Below are 18,341 nucleotides of genomic sequence, written 5' to 3' on the forward strand. Positions count from 1 at the left end.
CCGAGCTTCTACACGTCCGTGCTCCAGTTTTAGCGTCAGATCAGCTAATCAGACGGTCCTTTAGTCTCGCTGGCTTTTAAACACGAATTGAGCGTGATTGATGGATTGCTGAAGAAGAGAGTATAGATTCACACGTTGCCTTATGAAAAGATTATTTTTCTTTGTCAGAGTTTGAAAATATATGAGTCATGTTATAGAAAATCATTTTTCTATAACAGGTATTTTACAAAACGGCTTAACATTTTTAATAGTTTGGGTTGAAATTAACAAACCGGTTGGACGTCTTTAACTTGTGAAATAGTGGATCTGCAGTCTTAAAAGATAAAGAGATAGAACCTTAAGACATTTTCACTCGTAAACATCTTGAATTTGCTTCATCGTTTATTTGAATAATGACAATATAATAAGTAAATGGTGTATAAGAAGTTAAATTTGTATCTTGTTCAGTCTCTGAGGTTTATAACAAAAATCGTCTTAAAATTTAAATGAGCATTTCGGAACATTGACAAAATGTCCTTTTTATATTATCCGGTGCAAAATTTCAAGGATTGTTGCATATTTTAACTTTATAAGGACTTTTCCAGCCATATTTGCTTAGTTCTGGCTGCTGGAGAACATCTGTGTGATGTTGTGATTATGTTGACGTTACAAGGAGAAAATACGAAGGAACTCCAAAATATTAAGTGAAGAAATTTCAATATATATATTTGTTTAAGACGAAGACATGTGTCGCCTGCATGAAAGCGTACGTTCCTGCAACTTTTGATTAAAGGCATCATATCATGTGGAGGAATCCCTGAAGGAGGAAAAATGTGATCATTTTAATGTATTTTCCGGTAAAACAAGTCAAATGTGAACCTGATGGTTTCTCCTGGAAAGATCCACATTGCATGTGGATTTTTTTTTTTCTTTTAATTGTTATTGTTTTATTTTATTGTACTCTGCTTTCTGCTCATGTAAATATGTGTAAATATGTTAAAGTATCATTCCAGATATTGGAAAGTCACCACAGTCTTATTTTACATAAATAAAGCTTTATAACACTTGAGTTTTTCCTTCTTTTAATCGACTCCTCTCAGACTGCAGAGATAAGCGCTTCTTTCCAGATAAAGACCACTCTGCTCTCGCGTGTCGTCTAGACGGCACGTTTGTTTGTTTTGTTTTGTGTCGTTTTCAGTGTCAACGACCCTCCAACCTGCAGGCCGCTGATAAGAAGCCCGCAGCCACACACACACACACACACACACACACACACACACACACACACACACACACACACACACACACACACACACACACACACACACACACGCCTGAGCTCTACTGTGTTTCCACTGCTCAGCCACCAGGGGGCAGCATTCACCAACACAACATCAACTTCATGTTTACAACATATTTTAATTAAGAAATTGCATTTATTCATAATTAATGCGGGAAGGATTCTGTGTTTGCATTTATTTAAATTAGGTGATTCCTCGGTTTTTTTTGGTTTAGAATTTAATAAATTATCAACATTGAATATAAACAAGCTTTTTTTTAATGAAACACTTCAAACTTAAACAAACAATGTCAAACGTGGGGCTCACGCTGTTTATGGGAGAATTGGATTTTATGTACCTTTTTACACTTAAGATTTGTATTTATATATATTTATACTATGAGTGTTTTTATATTATGTGTACTGTCTATTTTAAGTGTACTTTTGCACAATTTCTTGTTCCTCGTTTGTTTGTTTGCCCTTCTGTTCATCACTCACGCGTCCATCTGGTTGTGAGTCGGTTTGAAATGTTCGTCATTCGTTCGTTTGGTTCTTTTGTTAATTGAGTCACTCTGTCACCTGTCCACCCATCCATTCATTACATCTTTTCTTTAATTTAGTTTTAGTTTCAGTCGTTGACTCGTCTCACCTGTCGTCCGTCTGTTTTGTTCTCATGTTCGTCTGCTCAGACAATAGATGTTTGTTTTTGTTCCTCCACCTTTCATTCACTCGTTCACCCAGTCGTTCTCTCGGTTCACTTGTTTGTGTCGTTGAAGGTTGAATTCATGTGATATCGTCTCTTAAAAAAATTCCAGAAGAAATAAATAACTGAACACAACACGGATACGTCAATGAAAAACACAACCAATCACCAGAAGCTTTTTAAAAACCTTTTTTATTATTATTATTTATTTTTTTACTAGTGTTATGCATTTAATTTCCAAAAAGAACAGTTCAGTTCCTCTGATGAGACTTTTTTTTATTTTTTATTTTTTTACAGTGATTGGGCTCCACATAGAGTATATGACATGCAAGTAAGGAAAAGAAAAATATTTTACATTCTTAAACTCTGCACCCTGAAATGATTTTCACCCTGAATGAAAAAAACAAGAATCCTCCGTTCACTGACAAAAACTTCATTTTCTAATAATTAACACGTACTTTTCTGTTGTCGACCAGGGATGCACAATGCTGGCCAATATTTGACAGTTTTCAGACATATTTTATGTATTTTGGGGGGGATAAGTCCACATAAATGCAGTTGAATTGACACGCTCTTATTGTGAAAGCCACCTGGAAGATACATACATGTAATACTTTTTTTAAACAAGGAGCATTTTACTGTATGTGTGATTAAAGGAACATTGCATCAGATGAAACCTTCCTTTTGGGGTCAATCTTGATAGTTTATCTTCAAGCGCATAATATCCTGCATCCCAGTTTGTTTGTTTTTTTTAGAAGTATGTCTCTTTCCACTCAAATCTCATTTGAAATCTGATAACGAGCTGACTTTTCTGCATAAATGTAATAAAGACAAAAGTATCACATCATCTGCAAAACCTGGAAATATATATATTTATATACCACTGATTGTGTTGGTGGGTGTAGAAAACCACGTAAAGGGACTGTAGCCACTTGCTAAACCTCCAAAAAATCTCCAACAGTAGCATCAGGAAGGCCGGTAAACGGTAAAAAAAAGAAAAGAAAAGAAAAGTACAGTCATAGGTGATGGATGCCATATAACAGTTGTCAGTTCAACATTTCAATGGATTCTAGTGCAAATGCCAAAAAACGACTGGAATGTATTGAGAGAGGGAATGTCAACGTGGCGAAGCGAACCTTCGTGTCCACGTGTGATTGGCAGGACTTGGCAGGGCAGTGAGAGACACACACTCCATCACACACTCCATCACACACTCAGATCGGAATGTCACGAACCAGACAGAAGTTATAAGACGACCCATTAAATCTCAGCTCGTCTGCAGGGAGAGCGACTCGAAAGATTAAAGCAGCGGTCTTCAACGTGGATCCCGCCTGAGCTTTTTCATTGGTTTTAATTAAAAAAAAAAAAAAAAATTACGAAAAAAATAAGAAATTAGTGGAAAATAAATATGATTTATTTTATCAAAACGTTTTTTGTTGACGGGATGAATTCAAATAAGATAACAAAAAGTTGCAGCAATTAATAATGATACACAGAATTAAGACTTTACATTGATATCGTTCAGAAAATTTGGATAGTCAAAACATTTTTTTCAATTAAAGCAATAAAAGTTTAAAAAAAATGTACCTATTCTCTGAAATGTTTGGAGTTATGCTTGAAATATTTTAAATTTAGAAATATATTCTTTTAAAAAGCAGTCATTTTTTTTAATCATGTTTTTTTTTTTCAAATATCAAAACATTTTTGGCACTTAAAATAAAATAAATAAATAGGAGAAAAAATGAAATCTCCTTAAATTTTAAAACAAATTCTTTAACTGTGATCATATTTTTTGTTTTACTGCTTTAAACGGTAGTGAATACAGTATGTACTGTATGACTGATGAGGGTTTGAGGTGGTGTGCGGTTCCAGCCCTGTAGGGGGAGCTCTGTCTCTCACTTTGGAAACCTCTGCTTTAAAGGAATGTTTTTTGCTCCCACTCTGATCTCTTCACATGGTCTTTTTCAATAAAGTTATATATTCAAGCAGTAAACATGTTTGTCTTCCACACACTGCCAGTATAAATTCATTGCTGTTGATATGGAATATAAATGTGTTTACTTTTTTGTCAATAAACACTTATTCTGACTATGACCAAACCTTATAGAGGTCCGTGGGTTGTGTCCGAGCCAGGTTCCATAATCCAGTTTCTCAATTTCATTCTGAGCAGTGGTGGAACCAAACTAAGGGATCTGGATCAATCTGCGTGTGCAACTGTCCAAAGGAGGCGCCGTCGGGTCGGTGAAGCTTTGATTTCTCGAGGTAAGCGTGACCTGGTTTAAAACATTCATAAATAATTAAAAAGAACAAAAAAAACAACAGAAAGCCAAGGAACCTTAAATACCTTTTAACGTCCTCAAGCTAACAGCCAGCGCCAGTTCATTTAGTCTTGCAATACCACTGTGGACCACAAGGTGGTGCAGTGAGTCTGTGTCGTGCCCAGCGTAACTACAGCAACAACAGAAATACAACAAATTCCTACAGTGCACCTATAAAGTCAAGACTGCTGAGGTTGGAAATGGCGGCAAAATAAAGGAACAAGTTACTTTAACGACTTCTGTGAGCTCGTTCACGTTTTCATTAAGGTACATCATTACATCATCGGCTGGAAAACAGATCTGCAGAGCTGCTCGTCCCTTCATATTGCACATTTACTGGCATGAGTCAGAACTCGGGTCAATATCTTGAGCTGATGCTAAAGCTAACTGCTAACTCCAGAGCTGGTTGTTTGCTACTTTGGTTGTACGTGAAAACAGTCAAAGATGCCGTGGTTACTAAGCAACAGTTCAGTTCAACGTCAGTTAAACTGCAGCTTGAGCTAATGCCTCTGGACTATGTTCAGATTGAAGAAATTAACACAAGTTAGCAGTGACCACACACACACACACACACACACACACACACACACACACACACACACACACACACACACACACACACACACACACACACACACACACACACACACACACACACACACAGTGGGAGTAGCCCTTCTCAAAGGCAGTTTGTGAGCCGTAGAGACGATTCCGCACAGAGCATGTACGCTTGTCGCTTCCCTGGAACTACGTCACCGTCGCTTCCCCTCCACCAGGGGGAGACAGCGCTTAGTGAAGCTTATTCGTGTGCAGTAGGTGAAGGTAGCCTGTTGGAAAAAAATTGCAATCGCAACTGTTTATGTGATGCTATTTCTGTGCATTAGATGGCAGTAGTGAGTCACTGTAATATGCAGTTTGTCTTCAGTCCAGCTTGTGTGAGACGACGAGTCGATTGGTGACAATTTTCCCCTCGAAGTCACAAGATACTGAATCGGTTCTATTCGAATGGGCGCCAGTAGAAATTTGGGTCCAAAATCAATCAGTTCAATGGTGATGGCCTCGTGAATTACACATTTGTACAACGTGTACATGACACTCAGAGGAATTTGCAACGCACTCATAGGACAATCACGCGATATTTGCAGGATTCTTCAGTAAACAGTGAACTTCTTTCATACGACTTTCGGACGATTTTCGTACGACACTCAACATCTGCGCATGTGAACGACGTCCGTGAGACGTGCAAGAAAGTCGCAAGACATTCGCTCAACATTCAGCTCAAACCTTTTGCGAGACATTCAACCGTACGACACTCGCACTGAATGACATCTGCTACGTCCGTACATTTGGTTGAAATTCCCACGAAGTACATTATACATAGTTGATAAATAGTCTCACCACTTTCACACTGCAGCAGCCGACCAATATTCACAGATTGAAGAACTGAATGAAAATGATGGCGTTTAAGCTCAGTTTCACTTTGCAAATGAAGTTTTTCTCCTACAAAACCGCTAGTGATTCCCTTCATGTGCATTAGGTGGCAGTAGTGAGTCTTATAGAGTATAATCAAGTTTGTCTTCAGTCCAGTTGGGTTTCTCGTGGGCAAATTGATGTTGTGTTCACTGTACTCTGCAGCACACGCTAGATTTACACACTGTATCCTGGTGGTTGAAGCTTTCTTCACTGAACAAGCTGAAGCTAGCTGGTTACCATGGTAACGTGTATATATATCTATAGTAGTTTCAATCAATCTTCTTCTTTTCCACAGAAAATTTAAATGAAAACATTACTAGACCAGCAGCTGGCTAATGCTAAGAAATTAACGATTAACAATAATAATAATAATCTCGGATAAATCAAACCTTCATGTGAACTTAAAATGCTCCACAAACCCACGTCACATCAAATGCACAGATTGTTGTCCAGAGACTCCCACGCAAACAGGAAGTAGTTTCTTTTTCCCTTCTTTTTTTTCCCCCTCACTATTTTGACATTTGGTAAATTTTCTCATCTCTACTAAACATGTGCATGCTCCACATTTGTAAGGAATGTGATAAGTAGTTTTAGTTTTAGCTTTTTTTTCTTTTCCCTTTTTTTTTTTTTAAAGACATGGCACGACTTGTATGGCGCCCCCTGCTGGCGCCTGTGCACTAAACAGTTTCAAAGACACGTAAACACGGTATAAACCAGGACTATATGCGTCAACGCCGACATCACAGACATGTAGAAACACACACACACACACACGCACACACACACAGAAACACACACACACACACTTAGAGTAGACATGTAGTACACTGAGACAACAATGGCTTCTTTTTTTTCTACACGTTTCCTCTGCATAAACGTTCTTTCCTGTTTAAAGATACAAGAGTGGTGAGAAATCTACAAACAGATGTGCAAATGACTTTTTTTTTTCAAATACAGGAAACAAGTATGAGACTTTTTTAAGCATTTTAAGTAATTATTGCAATCTAAACAGTATGGCTTTGTCTAGTGAAAAGTCCTATCTGAGCTAGAAAATTTTAAAAAAGAAGAGGAAAATTATGGTTTTTTTTTAATAGTGCTTATGACAACTTCATCATTAGTCAACCCTAATGTTAGTCTAAAATATAGGAACTCATGGAACAATGTAAGAAACCTACATCGTTGCATAACTAACCACCGGGATCATTAAGGAGTTACCGACATGCTTTGTTTTCTTTGTATATGTCCATATATTCAGGTACGTTTTCATTTACATACGTCTATTTCTCACTGCTTAAATGAAGAAATCACGACGGATCTCCTCACAGTTCGGCTCGCGGTTTCCTCCCCCAACAGTTTGGAGCGAGAGTGTTGGGGTGCGACGAGCGGCGGTCTTTGGGATGCATGCACACGCTGACCGGGCGGCCATGTTTCCTCTCGTAAACATGTGCGATGTATAAGAAAAAGGAAACAAATTAAAAAATAAATAAATACATAAATAAATAAGCGAGGTGATGAAAATCTAAGACAAAAAAAAAAAAAAAAAGAAATTGAAAAATCGCACCAGTGTTTCTTTGGTCTTGATGATTGAGTTATGAGTCTAAAATCTGAGATGCATTCAAATGAACTGGGGGAAGAAAAAAAAAAAAGTTGATTTTTAAAAGAGAAAAAAGTAGAGAGAAAAAATCCCAGACTTTTTTTTTTTTTTTTTTGCATTCATGTGTGAATAAGATGAATAACAATCAGGTGCTTCATGGAGAAACTCACTGATGATGGCATGTACAGTACCCCCCCCCCCCCCCCCCATCCCCCCACTGCGCCACACTTTGATTGTCCGTCGGGGGTCCCGCCTTCTAAAATGCTTCGCCATGGAACGAAGAATCAAAACAGGTCGAATGAATGGAAATCTTTTTTTAAAAAAAACCTTTTGGGATGTGAAGCTTTACATTTTTAACCCTCCTGGTGTCCTGAAATGTCACAAGCTGCAACAAAAACAAGAATTCAGGCATAGTGACTCTCTGCTGCCACCCAATGTGCAGATGTGGTATTACACAAATCAGACAGACTGTATCTTTAAACTCGTAGGGGCTCGATACTTTTTTATGTTTTTATAGAGATAGGGAGAAATTCTGCTCATGTGTCTGCGTGAAACAATAAATTCTAATGACTTCAGGACACCAGGAGGGTTAAAAATCACCATAATACTCTTTCATAAAAACATATCACCCCCAAAAGTCTCCAATCTTGTATCTTTGAACATTTTTATTTTCTTTCTTTCTTTTTTTTTTCCTCCAAATGAAATCTTGTGTACAAATCCTCTGCTGGAGGAGATTCTATGAAGGCACGTATCCCTAAAAACTGAAATGCTAATTTAATAATCTGTTGGGTTTTTTTGGGAACTGTTTTTTTTTTTTTTTTTTCAATACAAAGAACTACAGCAGGTTCATAAAAGTAGAAAAAAAACTCCCACAGAAATGAACACAACATGCTCCATTCACTGGGAAACATGGTGGCAGTGGCATGAGGGAACCCACAGAGGGGCTCCACCGTCTTTTAAGGGGATACTGCTGCGTGTGCGTGTGTGTGTGTATGTGTGTGTGTGTGTGTGTGTGTGTGTGTGTGTGTGTGTGTGTGTGTGTGTGTGTGTGTGGGAGGCAGAGATAAAATGTAGGAAATGTGTGATCAAGCAGTTGGAAGTGGGGAAATAATCAAAAGAGGGCGGGATGACGCTGTGGTCCAGGAGTAGAAAAAAAATTAAAGATAAGTAGAAAGGCAGTGAGTAGCCCCCCTCCCCCTCCCCTCCCTCCCCAAACCCCCCACACACCCCGCTTAAATCCACTCTACACCTCAGCTAACCCCCCCTCCAATGAATCTTCTCTGACAATCCGCCTCATATGCCCCCTTGCTGCCTCTTCGCTCCATCCGGAGAATCCCCCCCCCCCCCCGACCACCCCGATCCGACGCCCCCTCTTCCCGGGGGTTTTTACTTCTTGAACATGTCTTGCAGGGGTCCGGGCAGGAACTTGAGCACGGTGTCCAGGATGCTCTCCTCGTCTTCCTCGTCGTCGTCGCCGCAGCCCCTCGGGATGGCCTTCTTGGGACGCGTCAGCGAACCCTCGCAGGCCTGCTCCATGGCCGCCTTCTCCTCCGCCTCCTTCTCCTCCTTCTTCTTCAGCCCGTACTGCAGCACACAGCGGGGGTGGGGGGGGTTACCGGGGACGAGCAGTGGGGAAACATTAGAGTCAAAGTAGGACAAAAAAAAATGAAGATTAGACAATGAAACACCTATGAGGGGTCTCCAACTCCGGTCCTCGAGGGCCGGTGTCCTGCATGTTTTAGTTCTCTCCCCCGCTTCAGCTTACCTAAGTCAAATGATGATGTTGTAATAGGATTACTATTACAACAACACATCATCAGTAGGGTAAAACTAACCTGTCTCACGACGGCCTAACCCCAGCTCACGCTCCCTATTAGTGGGTGAACAATCCAACGCTTGGTGAATTCTGCTTCACAATGAGAGGAAGAGCCGACATCGAAGGATCAAAAAGCGACGTCGCTGTGAACGCTTGGCCGCCACAAGCCAGTTCTCCCTGTGGTAACTTTTCTGACGCCTCCTGCTTAAATCCCAAAAAAGTCAGAAGGATCGTGAGGCCCCGCGTTCACGGTCTGTATTCATACTAAAAAAATCAAGATCAAGCAGCTTTTGCCCTTCTGCTCTACGGGAGGTTTCTGTCCTCCCTGAGCTCCCCTTAGGACACCTGCGTTACCGTTTGCCAGTCAAACTCCCCACCTGCCACTGTCCCCGGAGCGGGTCACAGCCGGGGACAACCGAAGGTTGTGAAAAAGCCCAATAAGGAGCCCCTCATTGCGTAATATCGTAATATCTAACGTCAACGGGGGTTTGGAGCTCGTCTCAAAACGTGTCAAAAATAGTCATAGTCTCATAGCAATTCCGTCCGTCCAATCGGCGCTCACCTTGTCCCTGATGGTCTGCCGTACTTTCTCCCTCTCCGCCTCCATGCGGGCGTGCTTGGCCTTCCTCTCCTCCTCCTGCTGCCTCAGCGCCTCCTGTCGCTCCTCCTCCTTCTTGGCTGCGTCCGGGTCCTTCTCCTCCTCCCCTCCCAGCATCTTGCCCATGTCTTTGGTGGCTCCTGGCGGCGACGCACACGAAGGGAAGGGAAATCAACGTTGTCGGGGGAAAAGACCCACACAATTTTCGGCTCGTGCCGACCCAAGCGACTCGGTGCTGCCACCCAGTGTTCAGATGCGGTATTACATAAATACTATAAACTGTACCTTTTGACCAATTTGACAAACTGATAAGTAAAGTTGTACTTTATACTTGGTATAATGGGAATGAACATTTTGCAAGTTATCGTTGATTCATGCATGTTTGTGTTGTTCGCTGCTTTACACCTGCCAGGCCACGAATCATTGTACCCTGTACTTTTGATAAGATATTTTAACAGCGCCGCTCTGAGATGTCTTCAAGGTCTCTGGCCTTCGGGCTGGAAGAATATCTTATCTTATAGCGTTCCTACCTTCTCCGCTCACATAGAAATGTACTTACACACACACACACATACACAGGCCTGAGATCCAGTGTTAACCTTGCTTTGTTGTATCATGGAATAAGAATGTAACCGCCTACTTCAACGTTGGGAATAAAGGCGGGCAGCAGAGGGATGAACGGCGCAGATTGATGAACGAGCTGTGAGGTGACTTCACTCTCTGCCCTTTCGCAAGAATCTTGATTGTTTTGACTATTATTACTCTCGATGCTGGGGTTGTCTCTTTTCTATCATTCTAGCAGGTTTTTCACCTACAGACCAGCTGGAACTTGTAAAAAGTGTCTATAACAAGGGGAGTTACTCATGTGCTGCGTAGAGTAACATAATGGACCAGTGCAGAATAAAATGTCACTTTGAAACATGTAAAAATTAAGATTTTTCCAGAAAAGTAGCCTTTTTTTCCCGGCCTTATTTTTATGACAACAACCCTTTGCTTCAGGCTGGTTAATACTTCACAGTGGCCGGAGTGAAAACATTAAATCTGCTGGTGGTAGGAGTCTAGAGGCCTCCTCCTCCTCCTCCTCCTCCTCCTCCTCCTCCTCCTCGGCTCCCCATCCGTCAGGCTGTGGCGGGGAGGCGACTCCCCCCACCCCCCCCAGCTCGTCGATGCCTCCCGGTGATCAATAGCAAACACTGGGCCACCTGAGAGTGTATGAATTATGGAGCCGGCAGCAGAGAGAAAACTTCATCTGGGTATCGACCGCAGGAGGAGGAACGGGAACTGGAGTGTGGAGGTGTTGCTGCTCGGTCCATTCGTCTCACTCAGGCCCCGTTTACGTATCGTTCGCCAGTGAAAACAGGAAACTGTCGTGGTGTTTGGGGGGGGGCGGGGGGCGGGGGGGTACGTTTATTGCATAACAACATTTTGAAAATGGCTGAGGCTCCGTCTCCATGGAAATGGGGGGAAAACACGAGTTTGTCAAAACGCTGCGGTGGCGCATGGACACCACTGCCATACTGAATAGTTAAAAAAAAAAAAATTTATAATAGAAAATTAGCTAGTTTTGAATTTAAGTTCACTTCTATTTCTTTCTTCTTCTTTTTTTTTTCAATCTAATTTTAGTTTTGTTATTTTAAATGTTTAAATTATGATTTAGTCACATAGTTAGTAGTAGAGATATTCTGGTTTTACTCCATTTTAATTTTTAATTTGCTTTGTTTTTCAGAATGAGTTTATTTCTTTACAATTATTTTACTTAAAATAATAAATGCATTTCAGTCCATTATGGAGTTGTTTTTTTATGTATTTTTCCTTTATAATGGCGTTATATAGTAGAATAAATGATATAATGGTTATAATGATGTGTAATGAAGTGTCATTTTTGTGTTTTTTGTAGAATTTACTGTTAATGTAGTATAACTATTTGGAGGATTATATAATATTGCTGTATTTACTGTGATTTGTTATCTGAGATTCACACTGGTGTGTGTGTGTGTGTGTGTGAGGCCTTCTGCCCCCTCCCGGCTCTGTGAACTCTCACCGCTCTGCTGAAGACTCCTGCCGGGGGCCTAATTGCCCTGCGGAGCAGTCCGGTGGCAGATAACCTGAGGGGGGCAAATTAGAGCTCGGCTGGTGGGAGGGTTGGACAGAGACAGGCTCCCCGGGACCAGCAGGGGAGACAGGTTAATGTCACACTGTCCACCAAGGCTCCGTCACAACACATGGACTGTGTGTGTGTGTGAGTATGTGTGTGTGTGTGAGTATGTGTGTGTGTGTGTGTGTAGTCGGTCTTCAGATGACTTGATTTTGTCAGTAAGGGTAAATTTCCAAAAACCAAACCCGTACTAGTTATCAAGAACATCATTATGATCTGCTCCCCCCACGTTTCAGTTTTATCCTTCCCTGTCCTCACCCCCCCAAACCACCCCCCCCCCCCCCACCTTCCATCCTCCTGTTTGTCCTCTGCGCCCCACCATCGCTGATTTCTTTCATTAAAGAGAAAATCCAGCACTAATGTGATCATCAGCTGACCTTTACGTTTCTTCTTTCCATTACCACATAAACACCCCCCCCCCCCCTCCACATCCACCTCCACATTTCCTCCACAGACAAAAGGTGGGCAGCTCCAGGCTCAGTCCTCTCCGCCGCTTTCCACTCCATCCAGCAGCACACTCCGACACTTTCGGTGTAAAGTGTCCGCCATATGACGGCGGTTTCTCTTCCACTGTAAGCGGACCCGGGCTGCAGAGCCTCTGATTGGCTCTGATGAGGACGGAGCTGATTAAGGGATGAAGTGTGCGGCGATAACAGCAGTGAGAGAGATACTCCTGATTAGACGCAGAGGAGCTTTTCAGATTGAGAGACAAAACGCAGAGAGGTTGAAAGTGAGACTTTCTGCAGTGTCTTAAGCTGCTATCTAGATTTGTATCGCGCATAATGTAAAAGCGTCGATAGAGCTGTTCCAGTTCGACACATTTTACTGGTATGAAACTAATTCCTGAGTGTAATGTGCTGGGGAAAATACTTTGGTAAAAGCAATACAGTATATATTCACATTTAGGCTTTGGTTGGTGGTTTTAACCCTTCGGCTTGACCATATTATAACATCTTCAGTTCTTCCTGTTTTGTCCAAACTGTCACCGATGAGTTAAAAAAACAAACAAAAAAAACACGCACAAAATGATTTTTGAACTTTCACTCTCACCCCATTAAAGCACGTTAATGGCACTTATATATATATAATATATTGTAATTCATGTAAATACTAGTAATAGCAACCTCACACTGTTCCTTATTTATTTATTATTTAAATGTGTATGTGTGTGTATCTGTATATATGTGTATATGTATGTATATATGTGTATATATATATGAATGTACATTGGTATGCATATATATTTATCTGTGTGTAATATTATCTGATACTTGTGATATTGCACTTCTGGTTGGATGCTAAACTGCATCCCGCTGCATTTGTAATGACAATAAAGTTTAATCTAATCTAATATTAAATGAGGTACAGGTTTTTAGAGTTTGTGAAAATAAGGATAAAAGATGACGCTTCTGCTTTAACGTCCACATACATTCTTATAAACACTTTTGTTTTTTGTCCTACTGCTTTACAAAATCACCTTTTATTCCCAGATATAACACAAAATCTCCACAACCATGATTTTACGATTGACAATTTGACAAACTCTTGAAAATATAAATTCTTGCAAACAGAACTGTGTCTATTTCAGACTGGTTTTTGGGGGATTATTATTAAATAGTTCCTTACGTTCTGTCTGCTTCCTTACACAGTTTCTCTCCAGGTTGCACTGCTTCCAAACATGTATTTTCATATTAAAGCTTTTATCCAATCACATTTCAGCCATCACTTGTTGCCAGGGTGAAAGAAATTGTGTTTGTTTTCTGCAAGAAACAAAACAGCTGCGGACACGAATTTGTGTTTTCGTCAGATGTCTGATGTCATGCCCGTCGACGCCCGGTTCGATTCCCGGCTCCCTGATCCAGCTGGACTAATCGGAAGCATCATAAAACTGAACGGATTCACCCCGCGGCTCCCCGTTATCGCGGCGTCGCCTCGCCTTGCTCAGGAAATGAAACGGCGAGGCGGCGTCGGCGGCTGTCCGGCAGCACCTCGCTCTGACGTTTCCACAGATTATCTTTGAGCTTCTTTATGAGAAAAGATGAGAAGTTCACCTGTCTGATTCCCAGACTGAGAGAGATCGGATCTGTTCACCTCAAAATGAACACCAGTAATGAGTGAAAGCGCAGAAATGTCTCGGCCTACGTCGCTGTCCCTGAAAACACTCTGTAGCTCGCATGAAACACTGAAACACAACCAGATTTACTTCACACTAAAAAAATATAAAAGTACTAACCCTTTTAAATTAAAATTTTTATTTTTTTATTTTTTGTCTTTAGCTAGTATTTCAGTGATTTCCCGATCATTTTAAATAATTAGTAGAATTGTTAGTATCTATAGCATATTGCTCTCTGCGCAAGTGTGCGTGTGGTTTCATTTACAAAAACAAGCAACAGCAGCCACTAGTGGCCCGGCATGCTAACTACATCGTTTTCCGCATTTCTACCATTTCCATGTAGAAATGTTATCATTTTCAAAACATTTGCTGTATAAAGGTGAAATGTTTCTGAAACAAAAACGCAAAAAAAAATTACGTGTCATCATCTGAATGATGGAACCTTATTCAGATTTTCTTTGAAACGTGTAATGGACGGCCCCTATGACAGTGTTTTTCAACCTTTTTTGAGCCAAGGCACACTTTTTTCTTTGGAAAAATCTCGAGGCACACTGCCACCACCCAAAACTAGCTTAAGTAGCCTATATTAACAATATACAGTCATTCTCATCAAAGTTTTATCAACAGGAATCAAGTAAATACAGAAAAAAAAGTATTTCCCAACTTCTTTTTTTATTTTTACTCACTCAGTGTGAAACCTGGACCTGATGGATGAAAAGACTGGCGTCTTTCAGTTTCGATTTCACCGACAAAGTTCTGTGCTGCCATCTATTGGTGAAGAGTATTTATACATGATTACTCTTCAACACACTGCTCTCACAGCTGACAACGGCTGTGAGAGTAAACGTTTTTTAGAAAAAAATGTGAAATTGGATAATTTCCCACGGCACACCTGACTAGATCTCGCGGAACCCCAGTGTGCCGCAGCACAGTGGTTGAAAAACACTGCCCTACGAGGTAGCGTGAAACTGCCCACAGCTGTAGTGGGCGTGTCCTCCAGCGTCTGTGTTCACTGTGATGTGTTAGAGGTTCAGGTCAGGCTGACGAGAACCTGCCGCAGAGCGAGGTTCAGTCCGATCGACCCTCCGAGCTCGGTGTGGAAACTCTCCCATCAGTAATTAAAAAAAAAAAAGTACAAACCACAGCCTGCAGCACAAATCTATCGTTCGGCTTCAGGAGGGTCCAACACATCGTGACATCGGCCGGGCCTAATCAAATCCCAGTGTGTGTGTGTGTGTGTGTGTGTGTGTGTGTGTGTGTGTGTGTGTGTGTGTGTGTGTGTGTGTGTGTGTGTGTGTGTGTGTGTGTGTGTGTGTGTGTCCGACTCTCCCCCAGCGATCGATAAAAGTAATCTATCTCTTTGAAAACTTCAATAGTCAAAGACTTTTATTAAATCTCCTTCTGAGCTGGAAATCCATAAAGTGTGTTTCAGCCAACAAGCTGCTGTTTAGGAAGGTTAACGCTTCAGCCCCAACACAACATCAACCACAGGCAATGGTTTTCGGGAGTGTTCGCTGACAATGGCTTCAAAATGGTGCACCGGTAGCGCTTGTCAGAAGTGTTCACACACGAAAAAGGTGTTCAGGGACGATGGTTATCAGAAACGGATATTTCAATTTTATTTTATTTTGGTTCTCGTCAAGGTTTTCACTCACGATGTTTTTAATTTGTCGTTGAATTGCGATAAAGAGCTGAAAAGTCCAACAGCAGGAATGTTTCACGGAAGGAGAAAACCCATTTGTGTGCTCTGTCAGAGTCATATTTATGCATGAGAAACACTGCAGGCTGCTGCAGGTTGGTAGATTGATGTCCTGACACGCCCACCTTTAACAACAATCCCACTGGCCGCACGCCACCTCGGCTAAAATTGCAAACTGGCCTCATCCCCCCCCCCCCCCGAGACTCTGTGTGTGCGTGTGTGTGTGTGTGTGTGTGTGTGTGTGTGTGTGTGTGTGTGTGTGTGTGTGTGTGTGTGTGTGTGTGTGTGTGTGTGTGTGTGTGTGTGTGTTCGCGTGCACAACATCCTGATGAAATGAAATAAATGTCAGCGTGTTTGGAGGAAATAAAAGGTCATTGTATCAGACAGCAGCTCTGCAGGAGTCGGGGGGGGGGGGGGTCGAGATGTTCAGATCCATAGAACCTATAACGTGCATAGGTGGAGTGAGAGAGCCCGCTCTGCTGCAGGAGGCACAGGGATGGAGGGATGGAAAGAGCTCGGAGGAGGGGGATAAACAACTGGAGTGTGGGTTCACCACGGAGAGAGAGAGAGAGAAGGAGAGCAGCAACTTTCAATTGTGCAGGAAACAGAAAAAAAGCAATATTAAGATGGATGGATGGATGGATGGATGGATGGATGGATGGATGGATAGAGGGACGACCGATAAATGGATGGATTAATTAATGGTTTGCTGGAAAAGAACAGCTGACTGGATGGTTGGGTGATTGATGGAGAGAATGTTGGTTGGATGAATGGATGAATAGGATGGTTAGATGGACGGGGCAGATATTAACTGGATGGAATGATAGAGGGATGGCAGACGGATGGAAGGACTGACGGGCGGAGACATGATGGACTGATTGATGGTTTGATGGACGGATGACATCCGAACGATGCACAGATGGACAGACTGACAAATGCCTGGATGAATGGATAAATAGATGAGTGGATGAATGGATGAATTTACCTCCCATCGAAAGCACAATTTACTTCCAAACTCATCGAAAGCCCGGGAACCTGTTAGAGATTTCTCGCTTACTCACCGCCTAAAGCTTGTTTCATCACAAAATCCATGTTTCCTGCTGATGAGTGTGGTTCTTCTTAAAGCCGGGGACGACTGAGCATGTAGCCTTGGAGCTTGAGGTCTCTGTCCGCCTCGATCCGTTTCACTTCCTCCTTCTTCTGCGGCGATGCTGCCGGACACAGAGCAAAATAGAGGATCACACAAACCGCCTATTGTGAGAAACGAATTCATCAGGGCTGCGCAGATTGAGCGCACCTTCATCTCCTGCGCGTCAATACAGACACTAAACGCAGCCATAGATTTCCGTTACGCTCTTTATCGGACGGCGTGAGGCTGCAAATCTCAGCCGAGTTAACGCTTCAAATCACTTCCGATAGTGGTTTGGCAAAACTCTGCAGGGGAGTAGTTTTGCTTGAAGGGTGTGATGCAAAGAAATTTTGGTTTACAGTTTGAATTAAAGCACCCAGACCCAACTGTGTTGGCAAGAATTTTCACTCGTTCATTTGGTTCAGGTGTCATTCACATTCACTTTTGAAGACCGGATCAAACCGCCCGGTTTGACGTCACGCAATTACAACAGGTGCTCATTTTCAGGGCGCTGTTGCCTGAAACAAACACTGACCAGACAGGAAGTGAAGAAGAAACACGGCTCATTGATTGAAAGTGAAAGTCCTGTCGCTTACTTAGGTTACTTAGCTTGTGGCTAATGGGTAGCCACAAACAACCGTGATAGTCTTCAGACCAGATATCAATGAAAGTCTTTCTCACGACTTCTTCCTCACTACTCCACGTCTGACCGTGAGATATTTTCCAACTTTTCCTCCCTGCGTGTGCCTCATCTAATTCACCTGGTTAGCTTTGTTTGGCTACAACCCAGAATGCATTGTGCACCATGCCACGTCCTCTCACCCCGCCCACGAGAAAGATTGTAAACAAACCAAGGCCCAGCATTACAAGGAGACCAGAGATCACTAGTCGGCTCCGGTTCAGAGTTTGTGGGAGTGTTCACGTCGCCCAAGCAAAGCATTTCTTCTCCCCGTAGAGAACTCTGGTCCGCCCTTATCCCCTCAGCAGATTAGCAGCAAGCAGCCTCTCCAAGCTTGGTTCTGCAAAGGTTTCTTCCTGCTCGAGGGAGGTTTTCCTTTCTACTATTCCTTGTGCTTGCTCATATGGGTTGGTTGGGTTTCTCTCTGTAGAAAGCACCTAGAAATGACTATGTCGTATTTGGCGTTACGTAAATAAAGTTGAATTGAATCGAATTGAATAACAGACACGGAATCTTTGTCTGTTTTATAAATTCCAGGTGTTGTTTGATGAATCCGGACATCATGAACTGTTAGGGACAAGCCCACACGACATGTAGGTTGCAGCATGCACACGCACACACACACACACACACACACACACACACACACACACACACACACACACACGCACACACAAATCCCATCCCACTCCTCGCTTGCTGCCTTATTGTATACCAATTATTTGGTTGAGCTCATACAGCGAGATGATGACAGGATGGCAGATTGAGCTGTTGCGTGTGTATGCGTGTGTGTGTGTGTGTGTGTG

General features: G+C 42.1%; 1 protein-coding gene across 1 annotated transcript in view; it reads right to left on the minus strand.

Moving 5' to 3' along the window:
- Positions 1-8,732: 8,732 nt before the first annotated feature.
- Positions 8,733-18,341, minus strand: part of cplx2b (complexin 2b) — a gene marked incomplete at its 3' end in the record, with an annotated part of 23,243 nt that continues 13,634 nt past the window's right edge. Inside the window, exons 2-4 of the mRNA XM_080502056.1 lie at positions 16,789-16,938; positions 9,725-9,900; positions 8,733-8,930 (exon numbers count right to left, since the gene is read on the minus strand). Coding sequence (XP_080358182.1) covers positions 8,733-8,930; positions 9,725-9,900; positions 16,789-16,819 — 405 coding nt within the window. The 5' untranslated portion in view covers positions 16,820-16,938. The remainder of the gene's footprint in view (positions 8,931-9,724; positions 9,901-16,788; positions 16,939-18,341) is intronic.

The sequence above is a fragment of the Blennius ocellaris genome (assembly GCF_963422515.1).
Source record: "Blennius ocellaris genome assembly, chromosome: 9".
In the NCBI taxonomy this organism is placed as follows: Eukaryota; Metazoa; Chordata; class Actinopteri; order Blenniiformes; family Blenniidae; genus Blennius; species Blennius ocellaris.